This window comes from Bactrocera oleae, chromosome 2 (assembly GCF_042242935.1).
Source record: "Bactrocera oleae isolate idBacOlea1 chromosome 2, idBacOlea1, whole genome shotgun sequence".
NCBI lineage: Eukaryota > Metazoa > Arthropoda > Insecta > Diptera > Tephritidae > Bactrocera > Bactrocera oleae.
The window spans coordinates 86,643,579-86,669,954 of NC_091536.1; the positions used below are offsets into that span (position 1 = coordinate 86,643,579).

The 26,376-nt window shown below is 33.7% G+C and overlaps 1 protein-coding gene across 2 annotated transcripts in view; it reads left to right on the forward strand.

Moving 5' to 3' along the window:
• Positions 1 to 26,154, forward strand: part of LOC106625239 (uncharacterized) — a 424,306-nt gene extending 398,152 nt beyond the window's left edge. The window contains exons 10-13 of one of the 2 annotated variants that reach the window (XM_070105926.1): positions 118 to 516; positions 3,169 to 3,227; positions 23,370 to 23,414; positions 24,461 to 26,154. In XM_070105926.1, coding sequence (XP_069962027.1) covers positions 118 to 516; positions 3,169 to 3,227; positions 23,370 to 23,414; positions 24,461 to 24,591 — 634 coding nt within the window. In that variant the 3' untranslated portion in view covers positions 24,592 to 26,154. The remainder of the gene's footprint in view (positions 1 to 117; positions 517 to 3,168; positions 3,228 to 23,369; positions 23,415 to 24,460) is intronic. The other variant, XM_036361284.2, reaches the window with a different exon arrangement.
• Positions 26,155 to 26,376: the final 222 nt, after the last annotated feature.

Consider the following 26,376-nt stretch of genomic DNA (forward strand, 5'->3'; position numbering starts at 1 on the left):
GACGCAGCCACATATGTACACACACCCACATATATACTCGTACACAGCATTACAATTTCTATTTTCTTATACTTACCACTAAAATCTCGTCTCGTCTTTCTCAATGCTTTCTTGCAGATACAACATTTCTTGGACTGTGGACTCGCACACACCCATCGAAGAGTATAAGCTGTCCTTCCGAAGGTTGCCGCAAGGACACGAGGTCGATAACTCCATCGATACGCACACCGGCTCTTCATCCTCTTCGACGCTGCTGCAGATGTATGGCGGTGGAGGTGGCGTCGGTGGTGGCAGCATGGGCGGTAGCTTGCTTGGCAGCCAGCACAATCATCGCCTTGGCAGCGGTTTGGGCACCGGTCTCAGCAGCTATGGCAATGTGATGCACTGGGGTCGTAACGATTGGCGTGATGTGGTGCTTGCTGCGATGCCATTGTCACATCATTACACCCAGGGCATGAGTTACATGATACGCGGACTGGATCCGGACCAGCACTACGAGGCCACTGTTCAAGCAAGGTAAGTTTAGAGCTGGCGGCATGACGCAAGCAAACTGAGCCAAGAATTGTCGCATACTGCATGCATGCATATCGAGTGATTTGTTGTGCCACAACTTTATGGCCACTGGTGTGGTGTAACGGTGGCATTGTCTTTACATTCTATGCTTTACGTCTTCTGTGCAAGTTTATGCTCCACAAGTATCTCGCAATCAATACTAGTGTATAAGACTACAACAATGTTTAGTTGTTGCTTATGTTTTTGTAATTTTCAATATACCAGCAACGACTTGTTGTCACTTTACAGCCGCTTCCTTATTATTAGTACCACTTTTGGCCATTTCACAGTCACTGTTGTTACTCTATAAGCTCCAACTACGTGCGGCGCCTAAGGTTTCTTCTCCCCGCACCCCTTTTATTGGCGTAAATTGATTCTTTGTAATGCTCAAGCTCTTGATCAGCAGCTTTTGCAAGATTTCGCGTTGACACATTAACAATTTGCAACGCTGACACACACTGCTGTTTCATTGCTTTTGTAGCTGTAGCAAGCAGAGTGACAACAATGGCGTAAACAACAGCAGCAACAATCATTACAATGGCGACATGACTTGAGCGCGCTTCTAAGTGCAATACTTTGGAGGAATCGCTGTAGCAGCACGTTGATTTAGTGCAAGATTTCGCTCGGCTTGCCATGGGGCAGTTCATTGATTTCTCGCTGAATTAGATGGAAACTGCTTGCTGTCATGCAACAGGCGGAAATGTTGCGCTAAAAAAGAGATGCTAGGCAAATTTATTAATTTTCTTTTATAAAAAAATTCATAATTTTTTTCAAAAGATACCAAGATAAAGGTTAGATCCTTTAGAATAGATGAAGAAGAGAAAAAGTATTAAACATTGGAAACTTCTGAATTTTGGAAGAAGTACATTATAATAACACAGATTTTCGAGGTATAATTTGCTTAATTATGAGATTTGAAGGCATCGAGCATTTTCACAAATGTCGAAGAACGTCAAATCACGCAATTTATTTTTGATCTGCGAAAAGAAGAATAAATCTTTGAGTGCGAAGTTTGGTCTCTACGGCGGATAGCTCCATAGTTGGATGTCACAAATTGTGCAAACAAATTTTATATTTTTGTGTTTTTCTTTTTGTAGTAGGTTTAGTTACAAAGGAAAATGGGTGAAAAGTTTTCTAAATTTGCGCAATAACATCCGGCAGGGTGTATCAGGACTTGAAAGAAGCTATTATATTCGCGCCTTTCTAGTTAAAAAAAAATGGAAATAGGATGCACGTATATAAATATTATATATTCTAAAAGAAACATAATTTTAACTCTTTTTTTTGCCTAATTATTATTATATAAAGAACGTCTTCACCAATCTTGAGATACCACTAATTTTACGTAATAATTTGCCTTGTTTATACTTAAAATCAAAGAATTTTCAAACATAGAGAGTTTTCCAGTATTTTCAGTTATTATATTAGACTTGCTAACTAAAGTAACGTAGAATTTTTTGGTCCATAACCAAATAAACTGGTGACATATGTGAATAAAAGTTTATTCCCGGAACTCATATACATATTATGATATTTCCACTATTTTCGTACAACTCTTTAAAGTTCTGCTTTTGATTTAAAAGAGCGAATAAAATAATTATATTGGTTTGACCCTGTCATGATTACATTTATAGCACTCTCATGTCATGTAGGAACCCAGAAGAGAGTCGCTTTATTGATTGATGACCTTGAGCGGTATGTTATGTTACATTTTTTTGTCAGTTGAAACTTGAAAGTACTGGTTTCATATAAAGTCAACCGATTTTCATCCGAATAGTCCACACTTTTATTCAATGTGTTATACAATTTGAGATCTCCGTAATATTGATACACACTTCAGTAAAATATTTATAGGAGAAGAATTGTAAAACTTACTGTTTCTTGTTTCAAAAGCGCATTATATTATAAACTTTTCGAAAAATTGTGGAATTCTTGTGGAATTAAAGCGACGTTTATAAATATTTAAGCTCAAAAATTCAGCATTTTGTCTTCAAATCCTGACCTACTGAATGTTTATCCTTGATCAAAATAATACAAAGCAAATAATTATAAAGCACATTTACATTTATACATATTTTATAAACATGCTTTTACATAACATATATGTATAACCAAGTGACCAAGTGAACTAAGACCTTAAATAAACATGTAGTGCCTCAAGACACAGAACTACTTCCAATTTCACTTTATTTGTTTTACAATATTAATTTATATTTAATTCATGAATAGTTTATTTCTCGTTATCTCGATACTAGTATTCGCTGCAAGCGTCTACTTGTTCAACAATGGTCAAAGAAAATCAAAAACTAATTACAGACGAATGATATGCAAACCCTCAAACAAATTATATGCTAATACTTAGTTCGTGCAAGTATAGTCCTCTCGGTCACATGCCACTTGCCGCATGCTACACACTGCACTGATGCGTTCGTCACAAATAATCATTTGTGCTTAATAATTTTCGAGGTGACATTTTCATTCTCTAATTAATTGCAAATTCTCGTTTTGTTTGTTTGTCTTTTCGTACATATTTGAAATACTTTAGAAATCAAGCAACCGAAACACAAATAGCTAAGCAATGGCTAAATTTCATTTTAATTACATTTGTATTTGCAGGAATCGTTATGGTTGGAGCGACTTGACGCACAGCTTTCTCTTCTCGACATCTTCGAATGGTAAGTGGAAAATTGGTGCATACAACGTATTATATAACATTATATAGATAATTACACGGATACATGCGTGCATAGCCGTAAATAAGTGTTTTTATATGTATTTATATAAAGGGTATAAAGGGTGTTTTTTTAGAGGCATACAACTATTATTACAAATTAGACGCAGAAAAATGCATGAAATCACAAATATTTTGACTTTTTGAGTAAACTCTAAAATATTTTAACGGACATACATGAACTAGATGACCAATTAACGCGTTAGTCTCGATAATAATTTTCCGTAATATAACAAATATAAACGTCAAAAATATCTGTTGACTTTGACAACTGATTTGACAGTTGTCGCACTAGGAAATTCCAATATCTCTCAAAAAGCACCCTATATTTCGAAGTTTATATTCATGCTTAAGTGCACAGTAAATATTATTTTGAAGTGCAAAGCTGTTTTTATGTGCTATTTGTAAATTACATTAAATTTAAGCATTAACAAAGCAATAGCCTGACAAAGTAAACTTAAACTAATAAAACCACACACTTGCGATGCCAATACGCTCTAACACACACACATGCACTTACGTTTGAAAAGATATACTTAAATATGCAAATCCCAGCATGCATAATCGTTAGGGATTATATATTAATTTTTAAGAAATGTTATTGCCAGTTGCTGATAACTAGCACATGCAAAGGCCTTATATAGAGAAAATTAAATTTTCTGGTATTTACACTGTAAAAAATGAAAAAACTAATGAAAATTATAGTCTATACTTAATCTACTATGATAGCCTTTACATAAGAAAGTATTTACCAATGAAAGCCTTTTTATTGCAAAAACCCCACACACAGCGCTTCTATCGATTTTATGGATATCGTGTTTTCAAAAGAACTTTAGGTCTCTAAAAATCGTACAACAAATTCGATGTTCTGCTTACAAAGTGCTCAGACGGTTATCCAAGAATACATATATATATATATATATAATACATATATTGACTTCCCCACACATTTCTACATATTTTTCATAATGTTCGTAGATGATTTTTTCTTCCATTGAGTGTTCGATATAATTTTTTTTGAATATCAATGCCTACAATAAGCCTATTAAACCCTTTCTGTTCAACTCTCAAGAGCTTAGGGCACTTATATATTTAAACTTTTTGTTTCTTAAATATTATTATTTTTATAATTATCTCGAAGAAACTGCATCAAATATGCTTCAACAAACACAGTTCCCTTTACTTTTTTATTTGCATTCTTTCGAAAGGGAACTGTTTTCTATGTAAGCTCATCTGCCACATTTGAAAGTGTTGAAATATTGTATGAACTCGATGCTGTAATTCAATTCATATTGAAAATACCCATTACCCATTTATTTTGAATCGATTGCAAATAGCTGCACATATTAAGCTCCTTACAATACATTCTTGGTTTTCCGAGTCTAAAAGTGTTTCCAAAAGCGATCATGTCAAAAATTTACTATTTCCACAAATAAAGTTGAAATTTTAGGTGTCTATAGAAGTTGCGAAAAAGTTTCAAATTTTTTATACAAATTTTTGAAAAAAAATATTTAGAAATTATTGCATTTTTGGTGATTATTGAAAAAATATGGTTCTTCTCATATTATTTGGTTGAAAAATCGACATTTTTACACTTTATTGTTGTTAGCAACTGTGAGATCTACTTCTATTGTAAAATTCGTACTAGATCCCAAGCATACAATTTGTATGATAAGATAATCTAAAAAAGAAATGTCGAACGTTTTTAAAATGGGGAATTCCAAAAGTAATCTAAGTAGGTCTCATTAGTTTAAACGTCTGAGATATTTTCTTTATTTCCTTAAAATTAGTTATACAAAAGTTTACCCGAATTGACAAGAAAATAACGTTTAGAGGTTAATGTTCAAAATAGGCTCCTAAGCAGCTAAAAACATAACAACGATTAATCCAATTGTGCATACTTTTGTTATAAACCTTGGCTGGGATGAACTTCAGTGCCTTTTGGAAGTGCCCTTCGCTAGATTGTTGAGCAGTCTGTCAAACTGATAAATCCACCTCTCGTCAACAGTATTGATACGTTTGATGAATCTACGGTCCTCAGTCACGTCGCCAAGCATATCTTCTGCGACCTCTACTTGACGGCGTTATGGCAAAATATTCAAGTCTTCATGCCCAAAAATTAGCCAAAATGTCTTAAGTCAGAAAAAGTCAGATTACTTACTATCTCTCTGTTGCCAACAAGATGATTTTCAATCACCGTTTCTTTAACTTTTTCGATGTTTTCGTCATTAAAAGAGGTGAATTGATGACTCGCATGAGGAAAGTTTTCGATGACTTCACGACATTCGATAAATGCTTTATGGCACTCAAATATTTGTGTACATGATAAGGTAGATTCTCCAAAACACTTCTGCAACATTTTCAAAGATTCGTTAGCCGCGATTCCGTTGGAAGGGCAAAATGTCAAACAAACCTGTTGTTCAATTTTTTTCAAAGGTAAAAATCGCCAGACAAACTTTTTGCATCATACAAAAACAACTGCCTAGCACACACTAATTGACATATAAAGATCAAACTTCACGCAAACACAAAAACAGGTTGTATAAATCTAGAAAAATATTTATCGATTCGAATGACGCGCGCAGTTTAAATGAACCACTTCGGATCAAATTTGATCAGATGGAAATTAAACCATTTTAAGGAAATTTTGTACTGTGAAAATTGCTCCTATCCATATAAAAATAAGAGCACTTAAATTGTCAAGATTTGCAACGTTAACATGTGTTTGGCCCTTATTTTGTTTTAGAATTCGAAAAAAAAAATTTTCTGTTAGCTAAAATTTCTCGCTACTCTCTGTGCATAGCTTATATGTTCATTTGACAAATAAATCTGCTTAAATCTCGCCAAAAGCACAAACGTTTAAGTGCCAAAGATAGCTACGAATACATGTGAATATATTCTAAATACCATATATGAGTATGTAAGCAAGTATGTTAACGCCAAAAATGAAATGTCTTTGCCTTTGTGCAGAGCGCCTTTTACGCATTCATCGCTCGGGGCGTTCGGCAAGCAAATCAGTTTAAAATATTCCAATTTAAATGCATTAAAATATTAGAATGCAAAGCAGCTGACAAAACTATGCCAACACACACATATGTATATGCATACATACATGCAGACATTTGTATGAGTGTGCAAGTAATGCGTTGCGTTGCTTTGCTTGGCACGCCTTTACTCATCTATTCTAATACTACTATAAAATTGCAATAATAAATTTGTGCAGTGTGTGTGAGTACGTGTGTGTTTGTGTTTGCGAGAGCATAGACAAAGACCAAGCAAACGTGCCCGTCAACGCTGGTAATATTATTGCATTTATCTTGCAAATGCACGCACAGATAACAAAGCCAGCAAACGCACACCCACACACACACACACACATGTATTTGGAAAGTGATAGAACGCAGCGCAGAAGAGTCTGATGCTTTCTGCTCACCGCTCACCAGCTCTAGTGCGCGCTGGTTGCAAGCGATGTCAATGGCAAAGCGAACGAGCGCAATGTCATGCCCCACAACGGCACTCGAGGCCTCGAGCTGCTTGTGATTAAGAGCGAGTACTGCGAGCGGCTGGGGTGTGCTGCTGTCGGCGCTGCGTTATGTGAGATTCCTTGAGTTGCACATTCATTCATTTTGATTTCACTTAAATATTCATCCGATTTGCGTCAGGCATACCGGCAAATCGAGTCGCAACATATTCGCACAAGTAATAACACACCCAAGCAAGCTGAAAATGCTCGTTCGTATGTGTGTGCGTATGTATGCCTGCGTGCGTGTTGCATGGTCATATGTTAATGGTGGCATTGTTGCATCGCTGTTGTCGTTGCATTTCGCTGCTTTGCCACTGCCATTCATTGCGCAACTATTTATGGATCTGTGAAATTGTCATTTCGGCACGCACTCACTAACTCACGCCACCGCACTTTGCCATACACACCAACACACACATAAATATACATGAGTAAAAGCAGTTGCAAGCAAAGCAGCTCGCAAAGCCAGTAGATAAGTAAGTAAAGCCTGTGTTGCAGCATGCCAAAATGCCACTGCATGTCTGTGTGTGTGTTTGTATTTCTATATGTGTGCGTGCATTTGGCAAAGCTAAATTCAGCAAATTAACAATTTTTGGCACGTTCATTGTAATGCTCGCTGCTGCTACTTACCATTGTGCACACAGCCAATAACACGCATGGCAGCCACATTTTACCCACACACATGCACACATAAATATGTACATACAAACGTAGATTCGCACTAACACTTTTGTAATAGAAATAACAATTCGAACGCCTGTAGCGCCCACATTGGCGGGATTTTGTTAGTTTAGTTGGTTCATTTCGTTTTCGTTTGTTCTCAGATTTTCCAACTCCACTCTGTACACCGTGGCGTATACGTAATATTTTGCATGTGCGCGCTCATACAAAAGTCTCTACAACAATAAGCGTATAGTATATTGCTACTAGCATGCTATAATGTCTCCTTTCAACTTCCAACATACACATACGCATACACACACACGCATACTCATATAACTGCAGTCGTTTGTCTGCCGCGTGTTGCCACTGGCAATGCATTGTGCTGCGCCACGTTGGATGAAATGATTTTATCCCACTTTATTATTCAATCCGCTTCATTTCATTGCGTAGCATTTATATCGCTAATTGCATTAAAGAAGCTCAGCTTTTCATTCTAATTGCGAGCGTTACGGCGCTTTGTACGGACTTCCATTTCAATTCAATTCCATTATTTGTCTTTCATATGTTTGCGGTTATGCGCATGTATGTTTTGTTTAGAGAAGAATTTTATTTGGTGTTGTACTCATATTGTAGCCTAGCACGTGCAAATTGTGGCTAAACTAAATTGTGACGTAAACAAAAATTGACACATTCTTCAATATTAGCGCAAGATAAGATTACTTTATTTAAATTGAAATAGAAGAAATGTTTGTTTTCATGGGTACGCTGTTCCAATACTAGGCCTTTTGAGAAATATATAACGGGTATTTTTTTAGAGGTATAGAATTTTAAATTGCAATAAAACAACGATGGATTATTCAATTGACATGAATTTTGTTTATCCGTAAGGTAATCTTGTGGCATTACATTTTAAATATGATTTCTGGCATATGACCGCCACGGCTAGCTCGGATGTAGTCCAATCTGGACGTCCAATTTTTAATGACTTTTTTCAACATTTGTAGCCGTATATCGGCAATAACACGGCGAATGTTGTCTTCCAAATGGTTAAGCGTTTGTGGCTTATGCGCATAGACCAATGACTTTACATAACCCCACAGAAAGTAGTTTAGCGGTGTTAAATCACAAGATCTTGGAGGCCAATTCACAGGTCCAAAACGTAAAATTAGGCGGTCACCAAACGTGTCTTTCAATAAATCGATTGTGGCAAGTGCTGTGTGACATGTTGCGCCGTCTTGTTGGAATCACAGCTCCTGGACATCATGGTTATTCAATTCAGGAATGAAAAAGTTAGTAATCATGGCTCTATATCGATGACTATAGACTGTAACGTTCTGGCCATCATTGTTTTTGAAGACGTACGGACCAATGATTCCACTAGCCAATAAAGCGCACCAAACAGTCAGTTTTTCTGGATGTAACGGTGTTTCGATACACACTTGAGGATTAGCAGTTTTTTTTGTTGACGTAGCCATTCAACCAGAAGTGCGCTTCATCGCAGCATACGATAAAATGAACATAGTGCACGATACGTATTCCGCACAGAACCACTATTTTCGAAATAAAATTGCACTATTTGCAAGCGTTGTTCAGGCGTGAGTCTATTCATGATGAATTGCCAAGCCAAACTGAGAATAAATCACTTGACAGCCGTTAAATCGGTCGCCTTCTTGAATAGTAATGCCAACTTAAAGTTTTATACCTCGAAAAAAAACACACGATATTTTTTGATTTTATTTGATTTAAAATTATTTCAAAACAAACTGCAATACCCTTCGAACTCGAACTTTTTATAGCAACCGTAAGTATAAATAAATCTGAAAAAAACGGGAATTTCGTATTTTGAAAAACAAAATTATTTTATTCATTTGTCTACATTAGTGTTGTCGCCTTCAAAATAGTTGCCATACGATATTATGCAATTACATTAGCGCTTCTTCCAATCGTCAAAACACTTTTCAAACTCGATTTTTGATATAGCTTTTAGCTTTGGTGAGGAGCAATGGTTCTTTTTATTTTTTGGAAATAGGTAAAGTCACGCGGAGCCTTGTCTGGCGAATATGGAGGATAGGGCCTTGTTACAGTATTGCTTTTGACTAAGAATTCACGAACAAACAACGCGGTGTGTGCAACTGCATGCTGAGCTCATAAAAACACGTCTCGCAAACTTCAGCGGTTGCTACGGACAGAGTATACAATTAATGCAACTGAAAACTTGATCATAATGTAAGGGCAGTATATCAACCTAAAAAAAATATTTACAATTGGGCTCTCCAAAATCGTGAAATTTTAAAATTCCCGTTATTTTCGGAACAGACCTTGTATATTTAACGAACCAGCATACTTTTTCTTCTTGTGAACATGTACTAAGAGGTAGTGATCACAGATCTATTCACTTTAAAGTCACTTTATCTCAAATAATGCGGTTGGAGATATTTAATACGCTTCTTTATACCATTTTATATTGTTGGGATATTATTTCTAAAATAAATTTACAGAATGCGTAATTTTATCTAAATAATATCTGAGTAGAAAACTAAGTCCTAACAAAAAAGCTCATTGAAGCAATTATCTACTTTTTATAGTAATTTTTCTTAAATATAACTCTACTGTATTATTTTTATACCCAAAATAATGTAAATATCAGCAAACTTCAAACAATATACATATATGAGTCGGCTTATGACCGCTTGTGGCAAGTACAAACCAATCTGCTCAATTAGAAAACCCTATTAGTAAATCCCGATATAAGTATCCATTTGCTACCAGAAATCACAACTAGACAAGCTTTTAGAATGTATGATAATAATATATAAGAAAACTGGGATTAACAATGGTTATTGATATAATTAATACTTACTTACTTACTTGTAAATAAATACTTCTTCTATATAATTTTCAAGCACACAACCACTTTAAAGCAATTGGTAATCACGGGACTGCCAATTTATTTTAAGTTAATAACTCCTTATAGAGTTTACAAAACATTTAAATCAATGTTATCTGAGAAATTGAAATCATAATCATAGAGCCTGGTTGGAAGTAATAAGGAAGGTTACTCCATTAAGTATTTTTGTTCACTTTAAATCAGACGATTACTACGAAAGTCAAAAAAAAATATTGAAGCGTAGATAATCACACTTAGATTCTAGAAAATTTTAATTAAAAACTTATAGTTTTTATACTTTTTGTTGAATTAAGTTGTATCAAGTAGTTGCTTTACAGAGAGAATAGATGTGGAATTAAACAAACAGCTGCAAGTATGCGTATCAAACTACATCCTCTGCAATTATTTATGTTGAGAGCTTAAGTTTAAAATTTGATTACGCCAAACTTCTCATTGGTACCCGAGTATTTGCACAACCTCAGCTTTTTAAAAAAAGTGAACATTGAAAAGTATAAAAAATATTATTTAGTGTGTTGATATGTAAGTAAATAGTAAAGTAATGTAAAAACAAAATATATTTCAACAATATTAAAAATATTAAAATAATACCTGCCTACAATCAATTTCACGTGTGCAACATTCCTGACATAACAGTATTGCATTTCATTGCATTGAGTAATCAATTACGTATACGCCCCGGTACATGCAACCAACGCTGCAACGACGTGCAACTAGTAAATACGCTATTTTCCTAGTATGCGCACTAAACAACGATTGCAAACAACGTAATGCAACAAAAAAACCAATAAAAACACAAAATGGTGGAAAAGGGTTTCAGAAAAAATTTACCGAAAAAGTGCGTCAGTAAATTGTAGAAAAAACGGTATATTTAAGGCACAAGCGAAAATCATTTAAATGCAAAATACTATTTTTGCATAGAATACGAAATTACTGCAGCGAAAAAGTTGCAAACCAGGCAGAGCGCTGCCAGAAAATAGTGCATAAAGGAGCGTATGGGGTCTTATGGGGTGAAGGGATGGCACAGCTAAGCTCGGTGTGCCCCTTCGGCTGTTGCATGGAGCCGGAATAGACATGCATTGCTTTGTGTGTATGTATAAATGTGTTTCGTTTGCGTAACTTTTCGTGTTTGTGTGTGTGTGTTATTTCCTGCCCAATGGTACAACACTGGGCGCTCCACTATACCAGACACGAGACACTGTTTTCTGCGTTTTGAACTGGCTTCGCCCCTTTCAACCGAATACACACACATGTTTTTATGGTCACACACACTACCACATCCACGAGGTAATGGATAAGCATATTTCGCTCACCCTATTGTGCCTGAGTACGTGCGTGCGCCGATGTAAAAGAAGACACGACAACACGCAGCGCCTAAGCAGCAGACGCCGTGGGAATGCGGCGAAAATTTAATAAAGGATACGTGCATTTTGCAAAGTAGCGCGACAATAAAATACACAATGCAATGCCACGCTGGCAGCGGCAGCGGTGAACAGTGAAAGCTACAAGCGGCGCTCGGCATTCGCTTTGGCGAAAAAAGCGCCGACGCCTTAAGTGGCAAAAAGCTGCAGCGCTCTCTTGCCTGCGCCACTCGCTGTGCAATGCCTTAGTGTTGCATACTGCCTTCCGCTGATTGCACGTAGCTTCGTTTTTTGCCAAATGAAATGTAGATTTGGTTAAACTTAAGTTTATGATCAACGTGACTTATTTAATACCGGCGCTTGCCACATGCAGACTGACGCGATGTTTTGGCTGCAGATTTTAACTGGTTTGTAGTTGAGAATAACTTCGCAAATGTTTAGTAAGTGCATCTACTTTTATATAATTACAGAACTTTGAGACACAAGTCGTTGGTTTGGGACTAGATTTGCAAGGAAATTGAATTTTGTCTGAGTTTTTTATTACAAATATTTATTTAATATAGTAATGCAGTAAATATGGCTTTAAATACTTGCAAATAAATACTTTGCTAATGGTATTGAAATTGATTTCTGTTAATGTTCAAAGATATTTTCTGAACTTTAAAATGTGGCCTATCAGTAGGCGACAAGTACATTTTATGTAGTAAAGTCACACACCTTTCATGGCTTCTGAAGGTTCACCAAGGATTTCTGACAGAAGGCAGTTTTAAAAATTTATAGACAAACTTGGTAAAATTGTTAGCGTTGAACATCACATACAAACTCATAAAATACGTACACGATTATGTCTAGTTTGCTACCAAATAGGAAAACGGAAAAAAGGTACTAAATACAATTTTCAGTAGATTGGCCTAAAAAATTTACTTTTAATGGGCGCAGCTGCTGAAATTTCGGATTCGCAGTTCTCATCAATACTTCTATAGTAAAATAAAAAAAAAGTGATATAATATTTTTACTTAAACACATATAATGTATAATAGAGAAATATGCAAGATAAAATTTTTCACGGATTCGAAAGTACGTAAGTAAGATTAGGGCGTATTCTATAGTCCCGAATTTCGAGCATTTTGGGCAATTGCAAGAAAAAAATTTTAATTTTTACTATCCATTTTTTTATCATTTGTTTATTCATATTTCATTAGTACGTTACATAAATTTGAAAAAATAAAGATATTTTCATAAAAGCGGTCTCGTCGTCGTGATTTTTGCCCCTGTATTTGTCAGATAAATAAAACAATGAGCGTTTCTTGATGAGTATAAATATTATTATTTTATGAACCAGTAAACTGTACAAATTATATTTTCTAAAATGGTGGCTACTCAAAAATTATGTCGATTTTTACCCTACTATTTTAAATTTTACGATTTGATTTCGATTTTTTGTTTTTTTGTTTTTATATACTACAAATTAGGATTTTTCATTTTATTATGATCCACTAGATATGAACATATTTTGAAAATATGCGTGCAAAATTTCGAGTAAATCTATGACGAATCGAAAAATATTGTTTCAAGAAAAACGCGTTTAAAATTTGACGTTACGCTCAAACCACAAAAACGGCTATAACTTTGAAAACAATTTAAATTCTTAATAATAGAAATCTTCTTTCTAAACTACCTGCACAATTGAAAAACATTAACTGTTTTCCTTTTCAAAAACTCTGAATTTTATATATATAGAAATTATTTTTTTACGCTTTAAAGAATATATTATAAGTTCAACTTTTTTCCTTTCCAACAACTAATATAATAAAAGTAATAATGTCAGATATTATTTTCTTACGCTTTAATTAATATTTTATAAATTTCAGAAAACTGTCATTGGCTATTGGTTTTCTTCAAAAACAAAAAAAAAATAAAATTACAAATTACAAATTAGTCATAAATATTTGGGATAATAAAAACCATTGCTTACTTATATTATAACTTTTAGATTACTTATCAATTTAATAGATATGGAAATAAACAGTGTTAGACTTAAGCTTTTGTTTAAGAATATCTGTAAAAATTTGTCTTCAGACGCTATTGCTAATACTCAAGCTTATTATTTTCAAACAGTTTTTCTTTCAGGTAGGTTGCAACTACGAAAAAAAATATTAATTATTAAAAACTGTTCCTTCAAATGATATGCAAACAATGGAAATACATATTACAACAAGTTTTATAATGTTTTCTTAAAAATTCTGTATCAAATACATGTGGCAACGCCTTATTCATTCATTTGATTTATTATTCTTCTCGTATGCTGCAATTTATTCAACTAATAAAATTTAATTATTTTTAATTATTAAAAATTTATATTTTATATATATTATTTTTAAAAAACGCACTTGTGTACATTTAGAAAAAAGTAAAGCAATCTTGCGTAATCTGCATTACAATACCTGATTTTAAGAAATTTTTAAAGTCTTCTAATGTCATAATTGCATACAACTGCTGAGCAAATATTCGTATTGTGCTGTTAAAATGGTAGAATTGACAAAAGCCACTTATTGCAAGTCCCGGTTGAAATGTTAACGAACAATAAAGAAACCAAGAAGAACAACATAAAATAATCAGCAACAGGCAACTGTGCGATAGGGTTTACGCAAAGAAATCGTAAAAGAAGCAGCTTTTCTATTTACATCATTTTTTCTTCTGCTTGCTCCACTACTTTTCTTAAGAAGTCGAAGTGCTGTTGCTATTGTTGTTATTTCTCTTGCTGTTGTTGCTTGTTAAAGCAACGTTTCACAAGTCCAGCGCCACTTTCATACACTTTAACAACTTTTACTATTTGTTGTTGCGTTTTTAGTTCCGCAACTATGTACTGTAGTTTTTGCCTCCATTTTGCTTTGCTGGTTATTGATGTTGTGCCTCGCCCCACCGCTGCTGTCATGCAATGCGCTCCTGTACATAAATAAACAAGTATCTAAGTATGTATGTGTGCATCTGTTAGGTACAAGTAAAAGTTTTCAATTTAAAATTTGCTAGCCTGAAGTACTTGTATTCCCCGAGGTATAGCAAAAAGAAGCAAATAGAGAGACTTAAGTGGCACTACAGGCACTCTTGGTTGTTTAGCTTGTTTCCTCTCTGCTCTTCTACTTCCACTTCGATTCTCATAATTGTGTTCCCTTGTGTAGCCAGCCAGCATGTGTGTGTATGTGTGTATACCGGCGCTTGTGCGTAGCGCGCGTGCATGCGTGAGCGTCGGCGCAGCTGTGCGTAGCACAACCCTTCAATACTCTTCCGAGAAAGTCACTGCGCTGCTTCATCTTCTTAAATTATAAATTGCGAAAAAGTGCATTATTTTTATCCATCTCTTTCTGGCTCGAGCTTACGTCGGCCACCTCCATTATTTTGCTTAGCTAAAGGCAGAAAATTGTGCGCCGCACACATAAGCAACCAAAGCAAAACAACAATAATAAATAACAGAAAGCAACAATAAATGGCAGCAAAGTTAACAACATGCAACACTTACAACAACAATAATGTGCACTTGGAGTGTCAACGACAGCAAAACAGCAAATGACAACACACCTCCAGGGCAGCCAGCATAATAATGGGGGAGAAAAGGGTCACAACAAAAGAGACGCGGAGCTAAGCTGGAGCGGGAAGGGGCGTACAGCAGTTAGGCGAGCAGACTGAGACTAGCTAAAGAAAATGTTTGCTTTGTTGTTTAGTGGAAAAAAGTAGACAAATAGAATTTTATTTGAGTTGTAAATTGCCGGTGACAATGCTCAAGTGGCCATGCAGCAACAACAACAATTGCTGTAAAGTGGTGGGAAATAATTTAAGCTTTTTCTATGGTTATTAGTTAAATTAAATAGGCAATAAAATACAGTTTAATAAATTTAATAAAATAATTAGTTTCAAAAATTAAATAATAATTGATTAAGATAGTGATAGTTAATTGATTAAGATAGTGGTAGTTAAATTTTGACATTATATAGACGGCTGCATTACACCAATTGTAATGAAAAATGATAACCATTGTTTTGAACTTATACAGTTATACTGAAGTAACCACGAAGAAAAAAATCTCTACAATAAAATTACTTTAAAGTTAGTATCAAAATCGGTGAACCACAATTTCAGTGCACCATCTTACTGATGACTGAACCGGCTTCAATGGTTTCTTGTTATTAAAGACGAATATTTTTTTAAAGTTATATCTTCTTATAAATCGAATTTTGAAAAATCGACTACTCTTTTGCATTTACATCGAATGTGTTCAAATTTAAGAATATTCTCCGATAACTTGATTCCGAAAATAGTTTTTCGCGAAACGCTATTTAAATTTTGATTAATCCTTCCATCATTAGCAGTATTCATATATTTCAATAATTTTTTTATTTTCTTGTATACATTAAATAACTTTGGCATTTGACTAACCGCTAGAGTTGCCTGGATAAGTTTTGGAAACCTTAAAGTTCTTTCTATCAAAAAACGGGCATAATTATTGAAGAATGTCTGTTCACGGAAATTCAAGAAAAAGTTCTTGGCGCTAACTAATTTTAACAAGTCCCTGCTGCATCTGCTCTGTAAATCAACTGCTTAGCTTCATTGAGCGTAGGATGCCAAAAAGAGCTAACGTTCTCTTTCCACCCAGAACTTCGGATTTGACTTCCACTGGCTACTTTATGTGGGAGCATTCGAAGAGTTAAGTATAACTTGGATATTCTTGAACCAGCGAACAGGATGTAGCTTCAGTGAGACTCTTATGTATTGTATATGGTTCAAAAGCCATAGGCATTTGCTGTATGCTTAGTATACATCCAGGCGCACCGGTCATTTCACTGAAAAGCTTTTAGATATCTGAAAATATTGGCGATTTCAAAAAGTTTGTATTTTTTAACCCAAAACAAAGTGCTAACCTTAAGAAAATAATTCGTATTTAATTATTTATGGTTTCAATACCCATTGGACTTCAAATCCATTCTCCATTAATATTTTGCACTCATATTTTCGTACACATCCACCAAATACTGCTAGATTTAAAGCCGATAAGATCTGAAATTCAACAGCATTTTCCTTCCATTTAAATTCATAGAGCCAATATTCCAGCAAACCAACAACAATTTTATGAATAAAGTAAAACATAAGCCTCCACAAAAGCTTTAACATATTTACATACAAATGTACACATGGCAAAAAGCGCAATAACGGTATACAGGTATGCATTGAAAAGTGCAAAAATGCAATTCTACATGCAATCTAACAAAAAAACCAACAACAATAACGGCACACAAATCGGTGTGTAACTTTAGCGAAATTCCCGGCATTCTCATATTGCCAACCGAAACGTCAAAATTGTGTAACGTGAAATTGCAAAAGTGTTTTCAACCGTTTTTTAAATGCGCCATCGCCCGCATGCCGTGCCCTGCGCCACGCTGAATTGTCATAGAAAAATGCAAATTTATATCAGAATGCCCACGATTAATTCGTGCACATTTTCACGCCTTTTTTCTGGTTCCCTGGCACCTTTGCACTTCAGTGACAAAACAAAAACAACAAACATAGAAAACACGAAAAACGACAACCGCAAGCTGCCTTCCATCGAAATCACCGCTATGATCTAAACACCAAGCCATCTAACGAGTTGTAAACCATTCATAGTACAGAAGCCACCAGGCAGGTGAAAGAACTGCTTGCACGATATTCACAGTTCACTGGAGAAGAAATCAAATTTTCATATCGCTTGGAAAAAATGTGACCTGTCTCACGTGAGCCATATACAGTGTTGCATTTCACCTATTCGACGTAGATATGTAGATACAATAAAGCAACAACCAATCTGGATTTTTGGAGAAAATTGTATATAGAACAATTTCGAAGCCTAAAACTGGGCTTTATGATGCTTATTTCTCTTTAATATTTTTTGATATTTGAAACAAGATGCAAAATATAGTGAATTTAAACATTGCAGCTTGTACGTCTAAAATTATGCTTTATATTCAGTTGTATTTGCGTTTTCTTTAATATTTCAATCTCATCAAAGGTTAAATTTCTAAATACGTGCTTATTTCTCTTCAAAAGCAATAATAAAAAAGAGGTTCTGATATTATTTCGACACTTGCTGGTCTCTGCTATAAAAATATTTATTCAAATTGTTGGATTAGGCCCAGCTATTCCAGTTGAATCCACAATGCTTCCTTAGAATTCCCAGATAATTGCATAATGTAAACATGCTCCACGGTGCTTATCAGCTACAACAACATAAATAATAATTTCGCATATGCAAATATTCTATAAGAGGTCATATGCAGTTATATATATAAATTTATATCGCAATATAGAGCACATATACGTACAACCACACATAGTTGCCACTATGCAGCGCTCTTTTCAATCTAGAAAATAGTCAAATGCAACCATGCCGGCGGCTTGCTTGTACCAACGAGTACGCTCGCTGAATGCATAATATTTTAGGCCACGCACAGCTGAAACAACCGCTGTTACAACAGCAGCAGCAGTCACTGCCAAAAAGAAACAACCAAAAATGATTGCGCGCACAAAATTCTAAACAAGTCCAATGCATATCCATTCATATGTATGCATGTGTAGAAGGTGAAATAGTCAAAACTTGGTACTTTTATCGGAGACTGAATCGCCATGTGTGACAAAACAAAAAACATAGCAAGGCAAGAACAACTAACGAGCACTACAGTCAGTGCGCTCTTTTTGGCCACGAATTGGTCATCTGCACAATTTTGGTCCCATTGGGCGCTGTGAGCGTCATCTCCATTTCGTGCGCATTTCTTTTGGCCCTCATGCAGAGGTTTATGCTTTTGCCTAAATGCATGCTATGGCATTGAGTTCAGCTGCAATTAGAGCCCGGTTGGAAAGTGTATTGCTTTGAATTTTGAATAGTAATGTGGGAAGTTTCCACTGAAAACTAAGTCTACCACGCTCGCCTGCTGAAAAATCAAAGCTTGATATAGGCAAATTTTTAGTTCCTTAAACGGCTTAGAATTTTGTTTCAGCGCAAGTTTTTAAGTTGAATGTCAAACCTCTAATACTTATAACTCAGATGAGTAACGAAATAATTTTTTTACATTATTTATTGCCTTCGAAACGTATACCTGAATATGTACATAACTTAGTATCTGGCTCAAAAATATTTAACAACAGTTATAATTAAGCAAATCGAAATAATATATTCATTGCGCCTAAAGGTATGCAATGTTTTCCCATTATTTTATATTGTGTGTTATCAAGTAAAATATTACCTACATTTAAGAGAAATTAGTCTATATTTCACAGCGAAATGTCCGAATTATCAAACACCAGCCAAATAATATTCAAATATTTCATCAAAACATTTTTTAATATATTTTAGTCATTCTTAAGTGATTTAGAACTATCTTTACCGGATATCATCACGCCGTATATTTCGAGATAAATATATAAAAATTTCAACTCACAGATTTCTACCATTGTAGCTGACTTTCCCTATAAGGTTTGCCTAGAATAGCCTTTTGTAACCTTGTGCAAATGATTTCTGGCCAGCAGATACTCACGAGTAGTGGCTGTCAGCTGTTGTTGTTGCTTGGGCTGTGGTCGAGATTGCCGAGATTGCATTTCGACTGCATTGCGCTGTTTGGTGGCACTTCGAATCTAACTACTGCTGCTGTCAAAAACTGCTGTCATTAGTCAACTTCAAGCTGTCAGAAGACACATATTCATTTGGTAATGTTTAAGCATACATAATTTAACTTTACATAATAAATATATATCTCTCAAGCGTGCGTCACGCTTATGGAAAAAGCGCATTTCTTTTGCCAAATTTCAGCGCCATTTTCGAATAAATCACTTGCTCTCCAAAGTTGATGGTAATTGGCCACGGTAAGCTTCCAATTAAAATCAACCTTGTCAATAATGACAAATGAGCATTTATCATTAAGTGTTTTTTTTTTGTTGCTTAATTTATGTTGATATTTTCACTGGCTGTCACAGCGTGGCATTGGCTCAAATAGCGTTCCGTTCACAGCAGCTTTAAACCTTGCATTATGTTTATATACACGCATGTATGTATGTTTGGCAGTGTGTCGAGTAATCATTCACTATTTATGACCCTGACACATACCACATATGCACACACACTTGTACTTGTGATTGCATGTGGAGCAATCTTTCTGCCAACAAAACTTATTAGTGGCAAATGCATCTTACGCGAAGCTGCTCTGAAATCGAAATGAAGAAGATAAGAAACCAGGATAAGAAGCGCACAGTTGACAACATTCGTGACACTTTTTTTGCATAAATAAATAACTGTACTAAATACTCGGTGAGTGTGAGTGCGCTTGACTGTTGCGTGTACAACTGGGGCATCAATGGCGCCACTACACGGTTACAAACATGTGTGGCTATCTGTGTTTCTATATCTTTTTGTATGCTGATGATGACGTCGCTGTCAAACGCGATAAATTGTTAGAGATTGCAACATTCATTGCTATGTATATACATATATACACACGCATACTCGTACATTGAAACACAAGTGCACACGCAGCCACTTGAAGGTCCTCAATTGCCGGTATCGCAGTTCGCCTGTGTGCGTGTGGGTGCGTAGCGTGCAAATGCCGTTTGTAGCAATACGATTTCAGTCTCTTCACATTTGCAGACACAAACTTATCTCTCGCGTGTGATCACTTGTCAGACGTTCATTGAAAAGAAGAGCCGTCCACTGATTTGCCCACACACTTCACTCACTTTGCAGCTGTCATTTGACTATGTCTGTGTGGCATAATGACCGCCTTGCTTGTTCTTTGCCAAGTTGACACTGTGCTCGTTCACTGTTCCATTTACGGTTATATGGTATAGCAATATGCAATATTGCACGAAACATAAGCAGCGCTCACTATTATATAATATATTATATATATTTGTTAGTGATCAGGTTTGCCAAAAATGCATTAAAATACAATTGAATTAAAATTTTAATTAATTTTGTTTTTTGTATTTTGTAATCTCAACGATTTTAATGAAATATAAGTTTTGAATTTTTAGCCCCAAATTTCGTTTTTGAAAAATTAAAAATAAATATTTAATCGCAAAAATCGCAATAAAAGGAAAATTGTAATCCTTAATATCAAATTGAAAAATAAAAATATGTTAATTCCAAGTTTTTAAAAATATAAGTTTCGTGCTGCAATTAAAAATTTTATTTTTAATCCTGATATTGGAGTTTTACGTTAAAATTTGTAAATTGAAAAATCTTACTTGCATTTTTTGATCCACAATTTTTAATTTAAAAACTCGCGACTTTAAGTAAGACTAGATTCTAAAATAAGTAATTAAATTAGCAAGATCTTGAGGTCCATACAAATTTTGTAAAACTCATTAAGAGATATTCTATATCTTCGAAATTAACATACTAAAATTTTTAAAGCGAGACCTCAAACTGTTTTGAGTTACAGCATTCTATAGTATAGCCGCTCGAAACTTCATTTTTGAAATTTGCTTGAGGGGTATTAATCCTGCTTTGATCAGTAACAAATGTTAGGTTCCCCATACCTACCATTTAAAAAAACTATATATATATTTGATCTCTGGTAGAGTAAAACGATGAGAATCTTGGGTAAAATTCAACTTTTTTTAACGCCACCATTTTGTCAATTTTTGTTCTTTTTCGACCGTATGTCATTGTTCGGATATAAAATGTTTTGTTTTTTAAGTTTTATTCATCATATATTTAATATTATTCTTTAAAAATGTTGCTGTGAATTCTTAAAATATTTATAAATATAGCTTTATAATTTTAAACCAATTGATATATATTATATTGTAATTCCTAAAAAATAGCCTTGTTTTAGTCGGTCACACTAGGCGTGCCTCTCAAAATTAGAAATTTCGCTTTTTCACAAATAAATAAATCATGACTACAACAGGGGATGCTTATATTTTGCTCAACACTGCAGCACAATATACGAATGTGTACTACGCTTCTGCAGCGACGTAATTGGGTCATCCTAATACTTGCTGTCTCTTCAATGCTGACACTGCAACTGAGCAAAGACTTAAGGACTATGCTCTTGGAACTAGAAACCATTACGTAGCAAGAAAATTTACATTACACCAACAACAACAATACAGTGCAATTAGCGTCTTACAATGACTATGAATTATTTTTAAAAATAAATAGCAATCGTAAATATGAAGTATGAATATGACTGGATAAATAAGCAAATATGCTTATGAAGGAGCTGATATTGAACTTAATTCTATCATTTATAAAAATTTTATTTTTGCATAATTTAGCACGGTAACATTATCGAGAAACTACTCCTGATAGTTCACTGCGTCGACAAGCTGTTATTTTTTAAGGTTTAAAGTTTTAACCGAACTCAAAAAAATTATTTTGCTACAGGGTATTTATTTTATAAGAACTTTTTTGATTAATTTACTTTTCTAACAACATAAAATTAGTTTTAGTTATATTAACTGTATACGATTTGATGCCTCACAAAATGTTTAATGGAAAGTCTTCAAGATTCATGTCTTTTAAAGTTTATAGCTGCCGTTAGATCATTTAAGGGGTTAAAATACGAAAGTAAGGCTTCCACTTCACACTCGTCGCCACTTGCCTTCAACTGTGTGCAAAAAGAGCACTTTTATGATACACGATTTTAAATTTCAAAACACTAGCAAGAAGCTTTCATCAGTTGGTTATAAAATTATTAGAGCGATCTATCTTTTTTCTTGTTTTTCTTGCACTCATTTACTTTCCTACTCCATAAAACCTGCATTTCACACCTTCTAAGCACTGCAACACTCTTAACCGGTTTTAGCAACATGCTGAAGAAACTCGCACTTAGCACTTGATATCTTTTCATAACCACTATATTACTATGTAGCGCAAGGCGCTTATCTATTGAGGAATCAAAGTCAAGATTGCACACTTCCAACTAAGAAATGCGTGAATGATTCTTGCGAGTATTCGTTCGTGTAAAGAAAATGCCTGCAAACACTTTTATACTCGAGTGCTTACATCTTTGCAGAGTTGCATGTGTGTAAGTGTATATATGCTTATCTCACACTACTGAATGGTCGTTAGGTATGTGTGTGTGTGTGTTGTAGGTGGGCGTCTTACACGTGTATAAGGGGAGCTAACTCAAAGTAGACGCTTACATAAATAGATTTCATATAAACTATGTTAGCATATATCTTTCACCTGCCTTGGTATTCTACACACAAATCCTCACATGCACGCACACGCGCACTTTCGCTTGAAACCCTGTTAGGCGCACAAATGTTTATGCTTCCCGGAATCATTAACACTTTTACTCATAAGACTGAGCTGAGTTTATGTAATAAATAAAATAGAAGTGCACAAAAGAATGTAATAAAATTATTATGAAAGAAAATATATATGTACTTGTATGTGTTGTTGTCATAGCGTATTTTGTTTCAAAATGTAACTCACTATGTTCCTAATATGTATGTAAGTACCTATTTACCTACACCACTTATTACTTACACACACACACTGTAGTAGTATAAATGTTATATTTCATTGCTTCCTTTTATTCCTCTCTTTCATATTTTGCTTTGTTCATCTTCACTGATTTCACGCAATTTGTCCCCTTATTTCAGATGGACTTATTGATCTATCATCTTTTCTAAATCACGGTTCGTCAGGTTAGTTTCACTCTCGAAAAGTTTTCTTAACAACTGCACCGTTTACTCACTCACTTCATTCAATTCTAATAACATTGAATTTTTAATAATAAAAATAATAAAAGTTTCAAATTTCAAATTCAAAACTTGATTCGAAAAAGGAAATTCAAAATTTTAGAAACATTTTTTTTTTTTTTTGACCAAATATGAATTTTTTTCAGAAAATTACACAAATCTAAAATTCAGATTTTGCTTTAACTTTTAAAATAAGTATTTAAAATTATTGCGGCTTTAACTTTTCCTTCATTTGCATGCATTTGATTAATTCTTTTTTTGTTTATGCATGTTTTCCCGCTTCTTAATACATTTTAACTCTAATTGCTTAAGTAAAATAGTTAAATTAGTACTTTTAAGTTATGTGCTTCCTTCCATAAATCGAAATAAATGTGTCTAAGTAATTTCTTATGAAATTATAAAATTTATATAGGTAAGTTCAATGATTGAGACGTGAAATGAATGAAACGAAATGAATAAATAAAAAATTGGGTTAAATATTTTTTTCTTTTTTGTTTAAGAGAAAGAAACATATTTATCGATATTGGGGATATTTGGCAACCAAATTATACTAAAACTAAAACTGTTTCCTATTTTAAGTTTACGCCAACCTGTATTTTTAACTTCAAAATTTAAAGCAATTTTTTTTACTAATTTGTTAATTAAATTGATCTAAGTAATGGATGTACAAAAAAAAAAAAAATTAGGGAACGATAAACGTTATTTTACGTATGCAAAAAACATTCCACTCTAGGAAAAATTCAACTACAGATGCAAAAGCAGTCCGCTTTTCATAACAGAAAGTATAAAAAAAATTAAGTTACTGAGTAAAAAAAAATTTTTTCATTTTTCAATTTGCATGATCTTTTTACGTTTATTTAAAAAATCTTAAATAATTACGCGGAAATCTTTTAACTCTTAAAATACCATAATTACTTGAGTATATTATAATAATATTATACTTAATCCGCCACTTATCTTCAAATTTATTGTTTTTTTTTTCTCCATTACAGACAATGAAATGCGCGACCTGAGTGTCACTTTCTATGGCAGCGGTGCCACACACAAACTGCGCTTGAGCCTCACCACGCTCTCAGTTGTGACACTCATTCTGGTGAAACTCAACAAAAGCTTTTGGGCCTAAACGCTGCATAAAAATCCGGAGAGGGGAGGAATATGAGTTGGAATTTTACAAAATGCCTAATTATCGGGGCTAAAGTTGGTATTATGCAATCAGATTACTTTTATAACTGTAAAACTAAAGAAGAAAAGAGATATAAGTAGACGGAGAGATAGAAATACAGAGAGAGATGGATATATGGATAGAGATCTCTAGAAACGGAGAAAGAAAGAAATCAAAGTGTAGAAATTTGAAATGTGAGCGGAGGTTTAAGTTTAAGCTAAAAAATTATTAGTAAATAAAAACATAAGTGTTTATTTAAACTACATTTATGATAAGCTTAGATTTGTGATGAACTGATTTCTTATTTATAACATATAGAAGTATTAGCTTATGGTTGGCAATGAGCTATTTTTAATTGAAAGTGATCATAAAATTTACGTAAATATTATATTAAGTTAAATTTGTAAAAGTTTTGTAATTAATTAAGAGTATTTTGTGTTTTTTTTTTTTGAAAATTTTGCTTGCGTAAGAAAATTTAATGTAAAAAACAAAAATGAAATTAATGCATATGCGCTGATTAATGGATCGTTTATATGATCGATGCGAAAAAGACAGAACCTCAATTGTAAATAGTAAAGTAATTTTTATCTTATACATACTCATACTCTTAAGCTAATTATAATAAAAAAATTATTAATAAAAAAATATACTAAAAAATAATATTGTCACCGTCAAACTGACAGTCAATGTCAAATTGACTGTTAAGCAGTGAAATGAGAAGAGAGCAAAACCAGAGAGTGTATATGAAAGATTATAGGCTGATGTGTGAGGCAGATGCTCACTTATACACAAGCAGGAAAAGAGAGTATCGCTCACACACAGCCAAGCAAAATGTTATTTCAATATTCACCTCTAGTACGTAATAAAATAGTAAAATACAATGCATATTGGTAAGTAAATGATGTACTTAGTAAAAATTTAAACTAATTTATTGTTAGCGAAAATTATGCAAAATATAATAATATTAAAAAAAATACTAAGCAAACAAAAATAAATTATACAAAATATTAATATATGTATGTGCTAATGCACTCTTAACATATGTATGTATGTACATATAGAGAGCTATATGTTTAATATAGATATATACACACACAAATATACTCAATTGAATTCAACAATCGCACATTGAAGTATTAACATTTAGTAATAAAGATTAAGTTTGGCAACTCTGTGTCGTCGTTTTTGTGTACTTTAGTGCAAATGTTGTCACACAACTGCAAATAGCAAAATGAGAAGCAACTAAACGCCAAGTAAGCGCTGCTGATATTATCTATGATGAAGTGAAACTATTATATATAATAATAACAAAAATAAAATAAAAATTGCTTGCGGCCATGCATACATACATACATACAAACATAGAGAATTTTTAAGCTTTTTGCTATTTTACTCGTAAGCAACTAAGTAACATGTATGCGTAATTAATTTTAAAATGTAATATTAGACATTTAAAAGTGTGACATTTTTGTAATACTTTTCTTTTGTATGTATGTATTTGTTTGTAAAATTTTAAAGGGTAAGTTTGCCTAATATTTTTATAAAGATGAAAGCAAATTTTTATGCATGAAAATTTAAAAACAAAATTGTAGTTTAGTTTTTTTTTTTTTAAGAAATATATAAATTTCAATAGTTATATTATTTTTTAGATTTTTCTTTTACTTAGAATAGTATATGAGAAATATTCTGTTATAAAATCTAATCAGTTTTATTTTGAGTAAATTAAAGATTTATAAAATTTACATT